Here is a 17,948-nt window from a genome sequence, read left to right on the forward strand (position 1 = left end):
TTAATCTGAAATGAATTCTAGCCCCAGCAAACTAACCTTTAATAATAATTGCTTACACTTATATAGCACTTTTCTAGACACTCCACTCAAAGCGCTTTACAGGTAATGGGGACTCCCCTCCTCTACCAACAATGTGCAGCCCCACCTGGATGATGCGACGGCAGCCATAGTGCGCCAGAACGCTCACCATCAGCTATCAGTGGGGAGGAGAGCAGAGTAATGAGCCAATTAATAATTAAAAGCTTAGGGTATAAAAAAAAAAAATCCTTTTAAAATTATAATTTACAACAATGAACACAATGTGTGCAATTTCTTTCATGTTGCACATTAAGATTTTTTCCCATCACTAACTAGACAACAAATACCCTTGTTGGGTCATTTCTGTAAAACCATTCAGTACATAGCAGTGAAGCAGGGGGGCTCCAGTTTAATTAAATTTTAATTTTTTAAAAAAATTAAACAAAAAGCTGGAGACATTCAGATCCACGAGGAAAGGTACATGAACTTATCACTTGTCTCACCTTTCGCCTGCAAAACAGTAAAGAAATCAGCTAAGAAAGATGTGTAAAGAGCATATGCTACTCTGAACAGATTTAGTAGTATTTTTTTTTTATACTACACTGATGACTGTTTGCACCGGTGCAGCTGATAAGTCTTTGAATTGCACACTTGCACCACAATTGTGATTATATATTTGTCCTTCTTTAGTTGTGCTGAAGATGACAGTAAAGTAAGATCTTAAGCTTTCTTCTTACAAGATGTGAGTTATAACTTGGCCTCACAATTTTTCATTACAAAATATAACTACTGTACATCAACAAGTATTTAAGGTGTTCTTATGCATAAATAAATCTTGATTACATTCACCATGTTTTATGAAATTGAAATGCCTATATATAGGATGTCACTCTCATATAAACCCTTGAAGCTAACAAATGGTAACAAACTAAAAAATGGTTTTGACCATTTAAAAAAAAATTACATCAACATGAAGGGTACACTTCCCTGTTTTTGAAATAACCCATTACACACGCATAAAGACTTTTTGATAAACAATTTAATACTGTATAACAGGAACTCCACACTAAACTGACAGATCTGACAACAAAGTATAGTTAAACTATTTAGTGACACTACAATTGAGACGGTAACCTGGTAAAAAAAAAAAACACATTAATGTTCTCTCCTTAAATATCTCAAAGAATATTCTAATATAAAATGACTGGCACTTACCATAGCATCTGCTAAATTGTCACAATCCAATAATGTTTTATTGAACCAGGCACAGTCAGTGTTCACCTCATTTGGCATTTACAGTATGAATACAGATTTAAGTCAGTTTGTTAAATAGGACATTTTCTTATTAAAAAAAAAAATCAGTAACATCCTCAGACTGAAGCCAATTTTTAAACTGCAGCTTATACAGTCTTTAAACATTGTGTCCAAGATCAGGAATGTAAGTTACTCAGCTTAGTAGTCATACAGTAGAAACCATGCCTCAAGCTAAAAGCAAAAATATTCCAAATATACAAAAATAAACAATTGTACCACAACGTTAAATTTACAACAGTTTAAGAACTCAGTTTTGCAGGCATAAGACAAATGACTTCTTAGAAAGCATCAATATACCTCTACCTGTGAAAACCCAAAGAAAATGTTACTCAGCTAATACACATGTAAGCTTTCTGAATACAAGGTACAAACTTTGAAAAACAGGTGCCCACATATTTGTAAAAGCTTAAATGTACAGCATCAAACATTCCTACTCTTGAATACTTTAATACTCACATGAAGTGTTGCTTGTATATGACCTACAACAAAATTGTAACAGACAAAAGCTGAAATAGGACCTTTAAAAACATTAAGTAGAAATCCAGTGTGAAAAAATACAATCAAGTATTTACAGGATTTACTAAGGTGTTCTGCAACAGAGATCATAACTTGTTTTAGCAGTATGACATTGGGGGGGGGGAGTAACCATTCAGAATTTTAAGTTAGTAACAATCACTTGAAGTAACAATCCAGTGTTAAAATAAAGGATTTTCAAAACAGTGTACTTTGATATTTTCCTGTGGTTCAAGTACAATATTTTCTTTCAACATATCCTTGGGAAGTGATGAACAATGAAAGAACGAAGCTTTTGGAAAGTGTCCGTTCTGGGTTTTTTTGCATTTCAAAAATATAAAAAAACCGAGACATTTGCAAAAATGAGAAGGCTATACAGAGAAACACTACATGCCACATTGTAAACAAACCACTAGCATGTTCATTCTAATTACTGCGTCAGAATAATGCATTTACAAAATTGATAAAAATATTGTACAGTATTTTATTAAGCTTATGCTTGGATACTAGTTCAAGGAATCAAAAACTCACTTATATTCCAGTGTTAAATGGATAAAGCTCATTAAGTAACATCCCTTTGTTATACCATCTGTAAAAACATAAAAAACCTAAAGGAATTACTTATGAGATGTTTGCTTACATTAGTATAGCACCGTAAATTCTAATATGCCATTTTTGGTATGAAAAGTAATCACTAAAACTTTTCATACCACATTACAATGCTTTAACATTACAATGGCTGCGATTAAAAAGAAAGATACTTTTGACCAGAATGAAAATAATTCCTAAAAAACAGTAGTAATACTTCAGTTATCACAAGAGCATCAAGCAATCACATCAGAGATCATGTAATGGTTTTTAGCAGGATGACACAAGAAGTGACTTTGAAAGCACCGCATGTCTTCTACTAGTTCAGTCTCAAAACATTAAGGGATTTCACTGAAATCTCTGTAGACACTGATATTTTCGACCAGAAACAGTTCAGGCCCGAAAGCTCCTGGTTCTCTGAAATGGCTGGAACGGTTTCTTCAGTTTGAAGAACATCAGCTGTGGCTTTAGCTTGGGTTTCTCCAGAAACAAAGCTGCCTCACTTTCTGCTGTGGGAAACCTCATCTTGTAGATGTCTGGATAAGATTTCTGAAACTGGAGAGAAGTAAAAAGGACCTGTAAACATTTAAGTATTAATTAAATGTTATACATTCATTATTTTTTTTCTTTCTAGAAAATACTTAACTATGGTGATCTTTCACTTACCGTTTAGCCATGCTGTTTTAATTGCACTGGTAACCATTACAGATCAATTTGTATTACACAACAGCCTTTTTATGGGTATGGAAAGACTAACAAATGCTGTTAAAGCAAAGAGCACCTGTTCGATGGATTGCCATCTATTATACTTCACATTACCTAGCATGCTCTTGCATACGTAGTTTTCCTTGGGTTGTGAAGAGGCTTTTGAAGATCCTGCCGATGATTGGCGGATGACAAATGGGGATTCTTCTCACTCAAGCACCAAGATATTTTTCTGCCTTACCTGTTTCAGTTTCTTCTTTTTGTCCTTTACAGAGAGTTCAGTATCCTTGATGATCCCTTCCAGCAGCTCAGCCATTGGGGCCTGAGTGTTGTTTGCTCTCTGCTCTTCAAACTCCTCCTTACTGATTTGCTTGCAGTAAGAGTGAGAAACAAAGGAGGCATCTGCATCTGCACCAGCATACTTTATCTGGAGGTGAAAAGAATACAACCTGTTCTGTACAGGCTCTTCCATTACCGATTCAGAACCTATTTATTGGCTTGCATGCCATCTTCCATGGAACATTTTGCTTCCGGAGCCAAGCACACATACTACTACTTTTGAGCTTCATCATAAGTCAGTAGAACCTGATCCTGGCAAAAATACACCTGCAGTGGAACAAGCTTTTTTAGAGAGAAGGTACTGATCAGCATACCCTCTGATCAACTAATAACTTTCACAGTGATGTCAATTTTCTAAGCAAAAATAGAACTAATTGTACAATTTATAACAATAACTGTTTTAATATCATGGTAATATTCATTTCAAATGTACCAATAATGTTTCAGGTGCATGATTGTGGTAAAGAAGGAAAACTGCAGAATTGTAAAGGATTTCACATTTGAGAAGTTCAGATCCAACGGAGAAGCCACAATTCTTAAACTGCTATTTAAAGTGCCTGTTCTCTTCCTATAGTGAAAGAGTTGTGGAGAGAGAAAGTTTAAAAGTCTGAAGAACTGACAAGAATGACAAATTATGACTGTAAACAAAGCTAATCCAAACTGAGCCCCTGGGACAGAAATAACAGGTTTTCCAGATGTCTGCTTATGCGATCGATAAAACCAAGTGGACTTTTTATTCTTCTCTTTACTTTTGAGCTTTGACATAAATTACTGAAGTGTAGCGGGTCTCACGTTGAATTGATCTGCGCTCCACGTTTTTCCTATAGAAACATTTTCTCAACGTTAATTTATTAACTTCTCCTTTAAACTTTCCTATGTTATCACATTTTAATGTTTGTGTACAATGCCAGATATCTGATTACTCTTACTTCAAGACCAAGATCAACAACAAGCTGTGGCGTTACATGGGGTGTGTTCATTGGAGGCAGAGCCCTGGATTAAGGGCAACGCCTTGTCTTAGCAACCACAGTTGACCTGGCTAATCTAGGATAAGCCACAGCTGTGGAGGCCTTTTAAGACACACTGAGCACTTCCCCGGAGGGACGAGTAAGCTGGACTCCAGTCCTGAGAACCCGCAAGGGGAGAATATTACAGACCCCCACAAGGGGAAAACATTCCAGCGACAGCCCAGAGAGATTGAGAGGAGAGTGTTGAGGCCACGTTTTTGTTTCTATTTCTTTTCATTTTCGCCTGTCCCAATGTGGGGACTCACCAGAGCAGGTCGAGTTTTTTTTTGGCCTCACTCTTTTCCCTATTTAGGGAAATAGCCTATTTCCCTATTTAGTGCATTTTTCATTTTCCTTTTATTTGTTTTTCCCTCTTTTTGCTCACATCAATGCCTCTGCCTCCTCAAACGCAGTGTTGACTTTTACTAGTGTTCGCTATGGCTCCTCCCAAGAACCCGCACTGTTACACATGCCCCACTATAAGGAGCAGAATTCATATTTAAAATAGAAATTTTACCTCTCTTTTCACAAAGTTTAATGAATTATATTAAAGTCTTCATTTGGTTATATATGGTAGGTTAAATAGTTTTTAGCACTAGAGGTGTTACGCATCACATTATCACATAGGTCTATTGTCAAACACATGAGTTTCAAAGACGTTTTAAAGTTTTATGATATACAGAACTGGTTACCAAAGAAACAGGAAGGTTTCATATACTTTGTACCAATAAATAAAAAGAAAATGTTCTATTTGCATTTATATTTTTAGAAGAATTTAGTGTACAGATCTTGGATAAGGATTCATTAAGTTTGTACTTAATCAAAATTCTGAGAAAACAAATGAAAAAATATCAAAGGCAATGCTTCCCAAAGCAGGAGATGTATTGATGTACAGCACTATCTTCACAGACAGTAACTTGGGATTCCCTAATACACACTGCTGGCAGCTGGCTGTGGTAAATGATTTTCCACTGATAAAAAGATCCTCACCTGAACTCTTTGCAACTGAGACAGATGCTCCTCCACTGATTTTTGCAGGCGATTGGGGACCTTTAGTATGTTCTCATAGTGGTCCATCATAAAGGTGACAAGCTTAGTGGCAAGCAGTTCATCCAAGTCCACCTCATCCGCTGAGCAGAGGATACACCGTGAAAATGTCTGAACCATCTGTTTAAGGCAAAAGAGCACAAGACCTTATACGGAAACACTAGGGTTTGCAAGCAACATTCAAAAAGCCTTCACATGTTTTATGTCTTTGAACACAGGTGCTTATATTTAAAAAAAAAACATGTATAGAAAGATTTATCAAATTAAATACCAGCGTCCTTGTCGCAATGGCATTATTGAGTGGAGGAATCTTTGTATTCTGCAAAATCCGTGCCATGAGTCTCATCAGTAACTGAAGCTTCCTCCTGTTCTCTGGGGGTAGAAGCAAGCAGCAAACCTGAAGGGCTTCTGTGGCTACCTGTGGCTTCTGCAGAACACCTGAAAAAGCAAAGAATAAAACAGGATTTCTTAGGCTTATTCAAGTCCGAAAACATTTCAGTAATTCACATTGTTACATTTCAGTAACATTTCACTTCAGTAATTAAAGTGAAAAGAGACTCATTTAAAATGAGATCACAGTGACACAAATATAAGAGCATGTATACAAGCAGTTGTACTTTAAATTTTGCATAAAGATTTTTAGCAAATGAGATTACATACCTTTGACTGTGTTAATGTACATTTTAGTTACGACTGGGATTATGAAATTGATTAAACTGGGTGAAAACAGTATTTGCAGAAGACTACAGGATAATTCAAATGTTTGGATACTCCATATACAAAAGAAGCTTGGGAAATAATAGTATTGTTTTCCATTCTAATGCCTAGACTCACTAATAATTTAAACATAACTGCCTCAACTAATTAGGCATTCTTGCATTTTGATTGCCTACATGTGACAGTTTCTCTGAACAATTTTGTTTTGAACTAATTAAGATTAAGTTAAAGTGCAACATCAAACCTATCAATAATGGGCAAAACGCATCTGGCAAAATTTCATCCCACCCCAGACTTCTTTTCTGGTATGGGGTGATATTTGACAGCTGTTACAATTACAGCATGACTTCCTCATCAATGCCTGTGCTACATTTTAAACAGGAACCAGTCAGCTGTTGCAGAGTGTGAAGACATTAGCAATCCAGGGATCAGGGTGAAGAAAAAAAGCCACAAGGTGATACAAGTCTGTGCATATTTCTAACCTTTACAGTAATCAGGAAAATATGAGATGTATTAAGAGAAATCAAATTCATTAATACAAATGTACCCCAAAATGTACTTTGACAACATCCTCACCAATGTCTGTAGTACCTTACATAAAGAATTTAGAGGAGTGAAAAGGGAGGAATTGGGTTTTTTGTTTCCCAAAGCCTCCCTGTATGGCATTTCCAAATGTTTACACTACTGTATACTCATTGAATGAAAGCATTATTGTGAGCAAATTTCCCCCTGAAGTAAACTATAAGCCTGAAAGACTTAAAGTCAACAAACATGAGTATTAATGTCATAAATCACACAGAAATGCCTTTCATGGTTGGGTCAATGAGGACTGAAATAACTGAATATATAGGTGATTGAGTGATGTAAGTGCTGAAAAACATACTGCCCAGTTTTCTCATCTCAAAGATGTGTGACCAAAGCCCTGTAGTCACACATTAATATACAGTGGTGTGAAAAAGTGTTTGCCCCCTTCCTGATTTCTTATTTTTTTGCATGTTTGTCACACTGAAATGTTTCAGATCATCAAACAAATTGAAATATTAGACAAAGATAACACAAGTAAACACCAAATGCAGTTTTTAAATGAAGGTTTCTATTATTAAGGGGAAAAAAATCCAAACCTACATGGCCCTGTGTGAAAAAGTGATTGCCCCCTAAACCTAATAACCTAATAACTACCACCCTTAGCAGCAACAATTGCAATCAAGCGTTTGCGATAACTGGCAATGAGTCTTTTACAGCGCTGTGGAGGAATTTTGGCCCACTCATCTTTGCAGAATTGTTGTAATTCAGCCACATTGGAGGGTTTTCGAGCCAACCACTTTTTTTAAGGTCATGCCACAACATCTCAATCGGATTCAGGTCAGGACTTTGACTGGGCCACTCCAAAGTCTTCATTTTGTTTTTCTTAAGCCATTCAGAGGTGGACTTGCTGGTGTGTTTTGGATCCTTGTCCTGCTGCAGAACCCAAGTGCGCTTCAGCTTGAGGTCAGGAACAGATGGCTGGACATTCTCCGTCAGGATTTTTTGGTAGACAGCAGAATTCATGGTTCCATTTACCACAGCAAGTCTTCCAGGTCCTGAAGCAGCAAAACAGCCCCAGACCATCACACTACCACCACCATATTTTACTGTTGGTATGATGTTCCTTTTCTGAAATGCTGTGTTACTTTTACGCCAGATGTAATGGGACACACACCTTCCAAAAAGTTCAACTTTTGTCTCGTCAGTCCACAGAGTATTTTCCCAAAAGTCTTGGGGATCATCAAGATGTTTTCTGGCAAAACTGAGACGAGCCTTTATGTTCTTTTTGCTCAGCAGTGGTTTTCGTCTTGCAACTCTGCCATGCAGGCCATTTTTGCCCAGTCTCTTTCTTATGGTGGAGTCATGAACACTGACCTTAACTGAGGCAAGTGAAGCCTGCAGTTCTTTGGATGTTGTTGTGAGTTTTTTTGTGACCTCTTGGATGAGTCGTCGCTGCACTCTTGGGGTAATTTTGGTCGGCCAGCCACTCCTGGGAAGGTTCACCACTGTTCCATGTTTTCGCCATTTGTGGATAATGGCTCTCACTGCGGTTCGCTGGAGTCCCAAAGCTTTAGAAACCACAGTTGATTTATGTTTTAACAGGAGGGCAATCACTTTTTCCACACAGGGCCATGTAGGTTTGGATTTTTTTTTCCCTTAATAAAAACTGCATTTTGTGTTTACTTGTGTTATCTTTGTCTAATATTTCAATTTGTTTGATGCTCTGAAACATTTCAGTGTGACAAACATGCAAAAAAATAAGAAATCAGGAAGGGGGCAAACACTTTTTCAGACCACTGTATGTGCACATATTTACGAAGTGTCAACAGATAATTTATATTTATTACAACTCAAGTCAAAGTTGAACAACTAAAGTCAAGCAAAGCACCAGGTTGACAGTCAGAGGAGTCACCTGTAGTGAGCACTCACCCAGGATATTGACAAACATTTCATACAGCTGAAACGTTAGCAGAGGTTCTTTCAGTTTCTGAAAGTAGTCTGCAACTGTTCTAAAGACGTCTCTTTCAAAGCCAGGATACATCGGCTGCTTCAGCTCACTGCCGTTTGGCCCTGAGGGGGAATGGAAATTATACCATTTTTAAATTGTTTCACATACACCACACCACATTATGGATAATGACCAATGCCAGCATGTTTAAATTAATTGGCAAATGTAATGTAGGTTGAAGGACTAATGAAAATAAAGATTCAATAGGGCTGAAATTATAGTTATTCACACTGGATACTCACAGCTTGCTAAACATTTCATGGCAGATAGAACCCAGTGAGGAAGTTCCTCTGTTTTGACAAGAAACAAAGAAAAAACAATGTTTAATATACAAAGATATAAGGTATTATTTTTTTTAAATTAAGATTTCCCCCTCCACAGAAGTAGCATTGCATTTTTGATCCACAGATTTAATTTAAATACCTTCATTCAGTTAAATACTACTTTTTGTGTTCCAAAAAAAAACTTGTGAGATCTCTAACAAAACAATGCAATGACAACACAAACCCAAAATTTATACAGCAAACACAATCAGCTTGGGGACGTTCATTCACATGAACAGATTGAGTTTCTCCTCGGCCAGTTTTTTTCTAAATATTTTTATTAAGCAGCAGTGTTATTTGCACCTGGGCTGAAAGCAGAAGAAATTATACTGGTGTGGAAGACAGGATCATAAGAGACATAGTTCATTATTTATGTAACATCTTGTTAATGGGTTCTCCCTAAAAATAAAAACAAACAGTCTGACTTTTAATATAATTACTATTACAGACAAATCTAAAACATAGTTCTTGATTAATTCTGTCATGCTTGGGAGAATTTATTTTAAACATCAATTGTTGGAATGGAAACTTACGAGATTTGTCTTCAAGTACCACCACTCCCTGCTTGTTAATATTGTACACATTGTGAATTATATACTTTGGATTGAGATGTTTTGCATCTAGAACTCCATCTAAGGATTTCAGGCCCAGTACCCTTTGTAAGCTGTTGAAGATAAAAAAAAATGAAGGTTTAGTAATGACAGACCACTTTCATAAATCCCCTGTATTTTACATTACAAACCTGTAATGGATTGTAAATTCAAGCTGTACTGCAAATGACAAATCACAAGAACAAATAAGAGAAATCGTAAAACAATCCGTGTTATGGATGTAAACATCAGGCTATGTAAATGAAAATGTGTAGGAAACAAAAAACCTTATCTAAGGACTATCTACAGAATGATTTCTTACTTATTACAGTATTATTAAACCCATGATATGAGCAGAGAAAAGGAGATCACACATACAGGCTGCCCAAGCTGAAGGAGCTGGAGAGGTTTTGGATATAGGAGTGATGTATATATCCCTCATGAGAAGTTTAAGAATCCATTAAAGGGCTACAGGAAGAACTGACAAACAAAGCATGATCATCATGCATACTGAACTAGTGCATATGTAATTACTTTAGACAGATGTTTTATTCGCATATGCAATAGTGAAGGTCATCAAGATTTTAGACTTGCATTGAAAAAATGACCCATGTACACCTTGATTTTCATGTTAAATCAACTAAGTTAGTCTGCTAAGTGTATGAATATATTTGAAAGGTACAACATGTGAACCCTTGGTTATACAAGTTTCTGCCAAGAGCTTCCCTTCCAATATTCTGATGAATCCGAAGAATTTACCTTCTTTCATTAAACAATAGAATTGGGGAAAGTGCTTTATAAATTGGGCCCATAGCCGGTAAAACAGTCAAGTAACATCCAAATATGTTGATTGTCATTGTAGATAATGTTGTGATGGCTGAGGAGTAAACAGCTCAAAATAAATGTACATACTGTGCTAGAGTCATGGATTTCCAGATCTGTTCAACATGTCTTGGCGTTATTTCTCTCCTTCGTATAAGCTTGCACTCATGTACCTCTCCAATGGCAATGCTATGTCTCTTATTCCACATTTCAGAATTCTAAAACAAGAACGTCAGAGCAGTTTTATGTAAGAAAAATGTTTGCATCAATACTGTGGTAGAGAAATTCTCCAGTGTTTTATGGCTAATAGACTGACCATGGTATTATACAATAGTCCCGATTTATCAAAGCCATTTTAAACACTTGCCCTTAAATTCTTTGGGCTACACTGACAGATTGTAACAAACCAAACTCTATTGCTCTTCATCTTTCATTCAGCAGTCAAAGATTGTGTAAATGTGTTATTATTAGGAATAACTCAATGCCTCCAGTAAGTTGATGCAGCAGAATCCTGCAAAGTTTAATTGTGCATTAAAAAAAAACAACATTAAACCAGAGCTTCAACAAGCAGGTATACAACCTTATCATATGAGATTTTTAATTCCCTATGTCTAAAAATAATGGTTTATGAGAAGTATAAAAGGATTTATTTTACATTTACATACCACAATAATTGGCTTCACTGGCACATTTTCCTGCATGTCTCTTTGCTCATAATCGTCCCAGTTTGGAAATCTGGGAATTGAAGTACTTTCAGTATTCTGAGGACGTTTTGGTAATGGCTTCAAAGGCGACGATGGAGGAAATCTGAAATGAAAATTCAAAATTCAGACTGCTGGTTTTTGGGTGTGTCTTGAAAAGACACCTTGCAGACAAGCATGTTACAATAAGAACAATACAACATGAAATGTCACGACCCCCATGTCGTGCAATAGGCAACAGAGACAGAATCAACCAAAGGTTAACCCACACACTAGGGCGATAAACGGGACATGTACGCACCTACAGGGTGGTAACACATCAAAGGACAATAAACTATTAGATATAACTGCACGGTTAAGACTATTTACATTAGCAGGGTGACCTAGTGGTCACTCTGCAAGCAGACAGACCATCCCCTGGCTAAAACTCCCAGCCTGCTCTGCGGTAAGCCCGGCGAGGGCGCTACATTAAATTTCTATTGGGTGGGCCACGATTGCATTTATATTTGTAGCACTTTTTTTACTTTTGCGCAAGGTAGTTGTGATTAACCAAGCAATGGAGTGTTTTTAATAGGTGGCACTGGAAGAGTGAGAGCTAAAGATAATGTGGAGAAACACAGCAGAAACTCTGAACAGAAAAATAAACGCAGAAAATTAGAAAATCATTGAACAAAAGCTACCTAAGCTAAGAGGCCAATTTACCTTCCAAAAAGCCACCACTGTGAACCAGAAGGCATTTCAGTTGTCTTTTGTCATATCTAACTGGATAGCCAAAACTGGGAAGCCACACATGTTAGGTGAGACTTTTTTATCGCGCGCTTAGGAAATGGTTCCAATCATGTATGGGAAAAGTACTGCAGAGCAGCTAGCATTGATACCAGTGTCAAATGATACCGTGTCTAACCGCATTGGGCGTATGGCGTGGAAGAGCAGGTGATCGCTAAGATAAAATCTAGTGTGTACTTTTCTTTACAACTTGACGAGACCACGAATGTCTCCAGAGATGCACAAATGCTCGTTTACACCAGATTTGTTGAAGAGGGAGAAATTAATGTGGAATATTTTGTTCCGTCGTCCTCTTCCCGAGCGTGCCACTAGCGATCAACTTTTCGTTTTTGCTTGACACATCTGTACGTGAGCATGAAATTGACTGGAACCAGTGTGTGGAAATCTGCTCAGACGTTGCACGAACTATGACTGGCAAACACAGTGGGCTACTCAGGTAAGTACAGGCCGTTGCTCCGTCTGCTTTGTGGACGCATTATATAATTCATAGACAAGCCCTCGTGGCTAAGAAAATGCCCCCGAACTCAAACAAGTGATGGAATTTACAGTACGAACAGCTTCATCCATCAAGGCCAGTGCAACAAGCGCATGACTTTTAAAGATTATTCCAAAAATTAAGCATAGGATGACTGGAGAGGTAGCCTTTTGATACTATGCATTTAAACTGTGGAATAGTATTCCTAAAAATTAGAGAGGCTGGCTCTGTGGATATTTTTAAACAGTAGCTCAAAACTTATTTTTTTACTCTTGTACTCTTGCTTTTACTCGATTTTTCTTATATAATTTTTGGTGCTATTTGCATTGATTGTGCATGGTTCTTTTTTAAATATATGTGGGGGGGATGCGCAAATTTTTAACCCCAAAAAACAGTCACACTCTCAAAAAAAACCAGCTTTAAATAAATCCAGTGATTAATAGCCCAGTGAGTTAGTGAAAACAGAAAATTAGTGTAGCGGCAAGGTTAGAACTAAGTGTTAATAAAGATTTCTAATAATCTTTCTTTTCCTTAACAAGGCAGCTGGGGTTTAGCTGAAAATGCTGAGGAATGTAGCTAAGAGGCCCCTCTGATAAGAAAGGTCATAAAGTTGAACCATCTAATGATATATAATGCAGATGGGCTCCAGTGAGTCTATAGGCCGTTTCTCCCCAAGACCACAGCTCCAATGTCACTGTTCATCACCCAAAGAACAATCCACCAATGAGGGACCTGCAGGCTGGGTACCATATACCATGACTATACCTGATAACATCCCTAAACAATCACCAGCTCTCATGTCACACCTTAAAGCCGGAACCTCATCACTCTCAAACTAACATGGCAACTCAGATTCTCATCCAAGTGACTGCAAGCAGTCTGTGTCAGAATTTTTCTCCAAGACAGTGGGTCAAGAGAGTGAGCACAAAGTCTAGAATTCTGCCCAAGATATTACTGACCTGATATCTCTACTTATGAACAGAAGAAGACAGCTGGACTGATATCAATGGAATAAGAGTTTGATTATTTTATGTCAACATCCTGCATCTGCAAGCATATTCAGTAACAAGTGATAACCGGGACAAACCGAGTTCTTCCACCTGTATAACTTGCAGACCCCAAGTAGGCAATTGTGCAGAAACCGGAGTTCAACACGACACCAACTTCCAGCAGAGCTGCCCTGAGGAACACTTGAAAAAGCTCTCCCTTCTTTCTTTCTTTTCTCTCTGCACATAGGACACTCCCAGCACATAGCAAGCAGCTGCTAAGGAGGACAGCAGAGCAACCCAGCCAATCTTCTCAGTAGGAAGTTTAAACTCACCAAGAACTCTTCGCCAACAGATCTTTGGGTCAAAGTACTCTTGCAATTTACTGTTCTAATTTTCAATCGTTACAGGAAATTAAAACCCTCACAGTACTACATTAGGAAGCATCTTATTTGTTCGATAAGCCATGCCATGGCACATTAAACCATAGAAACAATACCCAATGTCATGACAATGTCGTGACAATGATAAATTCCTACAAACATCAAATGTTTTAAGTATGTTAGTTTAAAAGGCTAACCACTTCAAAAGCAGAGCATAGGCCCAGGCTTCCCAATCCTGGTCCTGCTAGTTGTCCCAGCCAAGCTCTCAGTTACACAACTGAACCTTTATTTGATTTAATAATAGGATTAATTTGAATAGTTTGACTCCCCCATCTCAAACATGTTGGAGACTGCCACTATTTCATTTGATAAGTACAATAAAATCCCAAGCTTCCAAGGGGGAAAACTCCAAGTATACCAATCAAGCAACTTGTCAGTTCAGTTAAGGCTTCGATTAGCATATTCACTGCTGTAGGTCATTTTTTAAATAAAAATGTCCAGCCTACATAAAACACAAAGGTTACACAAATGAAAGGCCATTCTGTTTGTTTGGTCGCTAATAGTTCATAATTTTGAGGATCTTTTTCAGACTTTTCTTTGAAAGAAGTTCAGATATCAGCTTTAACAAAATGAAGGTCAAATAGACGTGAAGTTTTAGAGCAATTTCAGGATAATTTAATACCAAAAATCCTATGAGAACACAGATTAAATAGTCAATCAGGTCTGCCTTACTTCTATGTTTTTATAGAAAATTACGATGTTTTTAGTAAAATATATCCTTCAGTTACTTCACATACATCTACAATCCATTTTTATTAGCTTTTCTGAGTGAAAAGGAGGAAAAAATCTCCTCAAAAAACATACGTTTACTGTATATACAAACCAACAGCACAAAACGATACTAGCACATAAATATATTTCCATTTAAACATTCTGCATACCTGTACAGTTGCCCATTGTCCTCAAAATCTTCTGTGCCCCACCTCCCCTTTATGTCCTGAATAACATGGTTTTTCAGGAACTTCTTCAGCAGCTGTATCGTCTGAGTCCGCGTCACCTCGGGCCCAAAGTTGTTGTTGCTCCTAAGAAGCTCGTGCAGCCAGTCTGCAGCCTCCGACGCAGTGAAGCAGCTGTCATAGCTTCTGAAATGCATCCTGTGCCTCCTCAGAGGCATTCCAGCACGGAAAAGCTTAATGGTTTCATTCCACTGCAAGATTTCAAACGAGAAAATGTTGGTTAATCATCTTTTGTCGTGTTATGGTCCGATTCCCCTTCAAAGCATTTCTGATGCTTTATCTTGGCAAAGGCAGTCAAGCAATCCATCTTAAAGAAGCTGTTTGAATTTTTCTAATACAATTGTTGTGACTGGAGGAGGGTGGGGGGCAACTGGGGAGTTCATTAGCTTTAAGGAATTGTAATTAACTCAAGTTTAACAATATCACTGATGGATAACTAACACGGACATATTAAATCATACAGTTTCTACAGCAACTGGGACATTCCTAGTAAGGTAAAGCCTAACAATCCGCCATAGTAATGGCCCACAGCATAAATATGAGAAGAGACAAATAGGAATTAAAGACAAACAGAAAGAAAGACAGTTATCTTCAGCTTCATCACATGCTTCTGCTGTGAAAGCATTTGTTTAAATTTTGACTTGAAACCAGTTATTCTAGGAATGTCTTTGTTAAGAACACAGAAATTAGTTCCCATTGGTCAGCATTTGTTAGAGATTTAGTCCTGAATAAGATCCATTTTATTAGGACACGGGTTCTGTTAAGGCTTTGTTGCATTTAGATTATAACAGAAGAATGTTTGACTTTATGATGTGTTTAAAAGGCTCTGAAACTCACATAACTGTAAATATCTGTGCATGGTGTAAAATCGTTTGTTTTACTGTTGTATTTACTGTTAACATTTATCTAAGCTTGATGATCACTCTATTACCAAGCTATGATGAACAATAAAGAACATGTGCTGTGTACCACATGGTAATCTGTAACTTTAGAGGCTGAAATTAATCTTTAGAATTTGCTGCCATCAGAAACTAATTTTCATACTGATTTGATAACCTCTCTATTTTGTAATTTTATCCCACACATGATCAGAGGCAATATGAAGTATTCAGTGACATCAGGAAATGATTAGCCGTGGACTTCCAAGCATTTAATTTTCTTTTAGATGCTCTCCTCTATAAATCTATTTCCTATTCACATAACAGAACCAGTTCTTGATCGAGAAGTTAACTGGTTTGTGCCCGTTTCATGTCTCTCTCTCACCTCATTTAGCTCAAGTTCGGGAGCTGTCAATAGCCTTATGTTAGACTACACCCTTCATTACAAAGATTAAAGTTTCATAGGAGTGGTTGACAGCTTAGGACAATGGAAATTAAAGACACACACATTGTCTTTCTCTAAAAACTGTTTGATAAACTTTAGCATAATCTACGTTTTTAAGAATAGTTTTAACTTTGTGGGATTTAAGATCACAGGTGTAGACACACATACAGAGGAATTACAGTTTTGACTATAATTATAGCTTACACTTATATAGCACTTTTCTGGACACTCCTCTCAAAGCGTTTTACAGGTAATGGGGACTCCCCTCCACCACCAATGTGCAGCATCCACATCATAGTGCGCCAGAACACCAACCACACATCAGCTATCAGTGGGGAGGAGAGCAGAGTAATGAAGACAATTCATAAATGGGAAATATTAGGAGGCCATGATTGGTAAGGGCCAATGGGAAATTTGGCCAGGACGCCAGAGTAACACCCCTACTCTTTTCAAGAAACACCCCTGGAATTTCTAATGAGACAAAACGGGTCCTGACTCTCTGTGGTCATTTGAAGGACAGTGACTTTTTACAGTATAGCGTCCCCGTCACTATACTGGGGCATTAGGACCCACATAGACAGCAGGGTGAGCACCACCTACAGGCCCCACCAACACTTCTTCCAACAGAAATCTTAGTTTTTCCCAGGAGGAATCCCATCCAGGTACTGGCCAGACTCTCACCTGCTTAGCTTCAGTGGGTTGCCAGTTGCGAGCTGCAGGGTGATATGGCTACTGGCACTATGGATTTTATGCACTGTAATATTGGATTGTTTGAATACTGCTAATAATACATTCTGCAAGAAATAATGCATAATAAAGGATGTTCATAATATTCATGATTAAGCTTATTCAACACTATGTGCAAATTTCAATTCATTGAACATCCAAAAAATACTGTGTAACATGAAGATCTGCTTAAAAACCCTTATAATTATTTTCAGACTTTTTTCAGTTTTGGGAGGGCTGGTTTGACAGCTTCTTGGTATTACTGGTGTACTGTATTACAAAATAAACCAGCTCCAAGTTCAGTGCCCTATTAACGTTAAATTTTTAGATTCTTGTTTTCTTAATAACATACGATAGCGCATTTAGTTAACATGAATATTTTGCTCTTTAGTTTTAATTCATACGTTCACTACCCTATGCGAATATTAATCGCAATAAAAACAAGTCCTGTAAAAGTGATTCGATTTAGAAAGTTATGAGACTTATGATATAAAGAGTTATAAACAATCCATGTCTTAGCAAAAAAAACAAGAAATACATTTGCCCATTAATTGGACAAAGCTTTATTTTGTTCTTGGGTAACTGAAAACGTCGACGAATGTGAATTGGATCATGCAAAAATCTAGCTTTAAGAGCCACTGGTAATATAAGCATTTCTTCCTTTACGTCCATGTGATTCTCAACTAAACAAAACAGCAAGAAAAAACATCATGCACAGTTTACAACCTCAGGGACTGAACTGTTAAAAGTAAAGGGGTGCTGCATTCTGGGTGCGATTTTACTCGCATGCTTTCACACAGAAAAAGTTCCTAACCTTTCAGCGTCCCTGACCCTGCCAAACACCCAACTTGACTTACCAGCTTTGTTGCCCTGTAAGGGCCTGGGCCGATCATTTTCTCCTCCATACAAACGTTATCCAAGTTTGTGTCCGAATTAAATCTATAATAATTTAAGCATTTTACGCGATAAATTAGACACGCTTATATTCAGTGTACAACAAACTTTGAATCTGGGAACAGGCAACCGAGCGCTGCGA

General features: G+C 37.5%; 1 protein-coding gene across 1 annotated transcript; it reads right to left on the reverse strand.

Annotated features, from left to right (window-relative positions):
• Window positions 1-1,039: 1,039 nt before the first annotated feature.
• Window positions 1,040-17,948, reverse strand: LOC148673356 (DEP domain-containing protein 1B-like). Its single transcript, XM_088629734.1, has 11 exons — window positions 17,770-17,948; window positions 14,789-15,054; window positions 11,182-11,323; window positions 10,607-10,734; window positions 9,638-9,768; window positions 9,024-9,071; window positions 8,703-8,843; window positions 5,803-5,969; window positions 5,475-5,651; window positions 3,380-3,565; window positions 1,040-2,988 (listed from the first exon to the last, which is right to left on the reverse strand). The coding sequence occupies exons 1-11, from the start codon at window positions 17,815-17,817 to the stop codon at window positions 2,827-2,829; spliced, it is 1,596 nt and encodes a 531-aa protein (XP_088485860.1). The 5' UTR covers window positions 17,818-17,948; the 3' UTR covers window positions 1,040-2,826.

Source organism: Lepisosteus platostomus, chromosome 4 (assembly GCF_059453375.1).
Source record: "Lepisosteus platostomus isolate fLepPlt1 chromosome 4, fLepPlt1.hap1, whole genome shotgun sequence".
Taxonomy (NCBI): domain Eukaryota; kingdom Metazoa; phylum Chordata; class Actinopteri; order Semionotiformes; family Lepisosteidae; genus Lepisosteus; species Lepisosteus platostomus.

Bases quoted from the DNA above. Each gene is read 5' to 3' on its own strand.
- LOC148673356 (XM_088629734.1), bottom strand. From the start codon at position 17,817: ATGGAGGAGAAAATGATCGGCCCAGGCCCTTACAGGGCAACAAAGCTG. The intron at 10,735-11,181 runs GTATGTAAATGT...TTCTTGTTTTAG, and splicing joins CAGTGAAGCCAATTATTGTG to AATTCTGAAATGTGGAATAA. The intron at 2,989-3,379 runs GTAAGGCAGAAA...ACTTCTCTCCAG, and splicing joins AAAAGAAGAAACTGAAACAG to TTTCAGAAATCTTATCCAGA.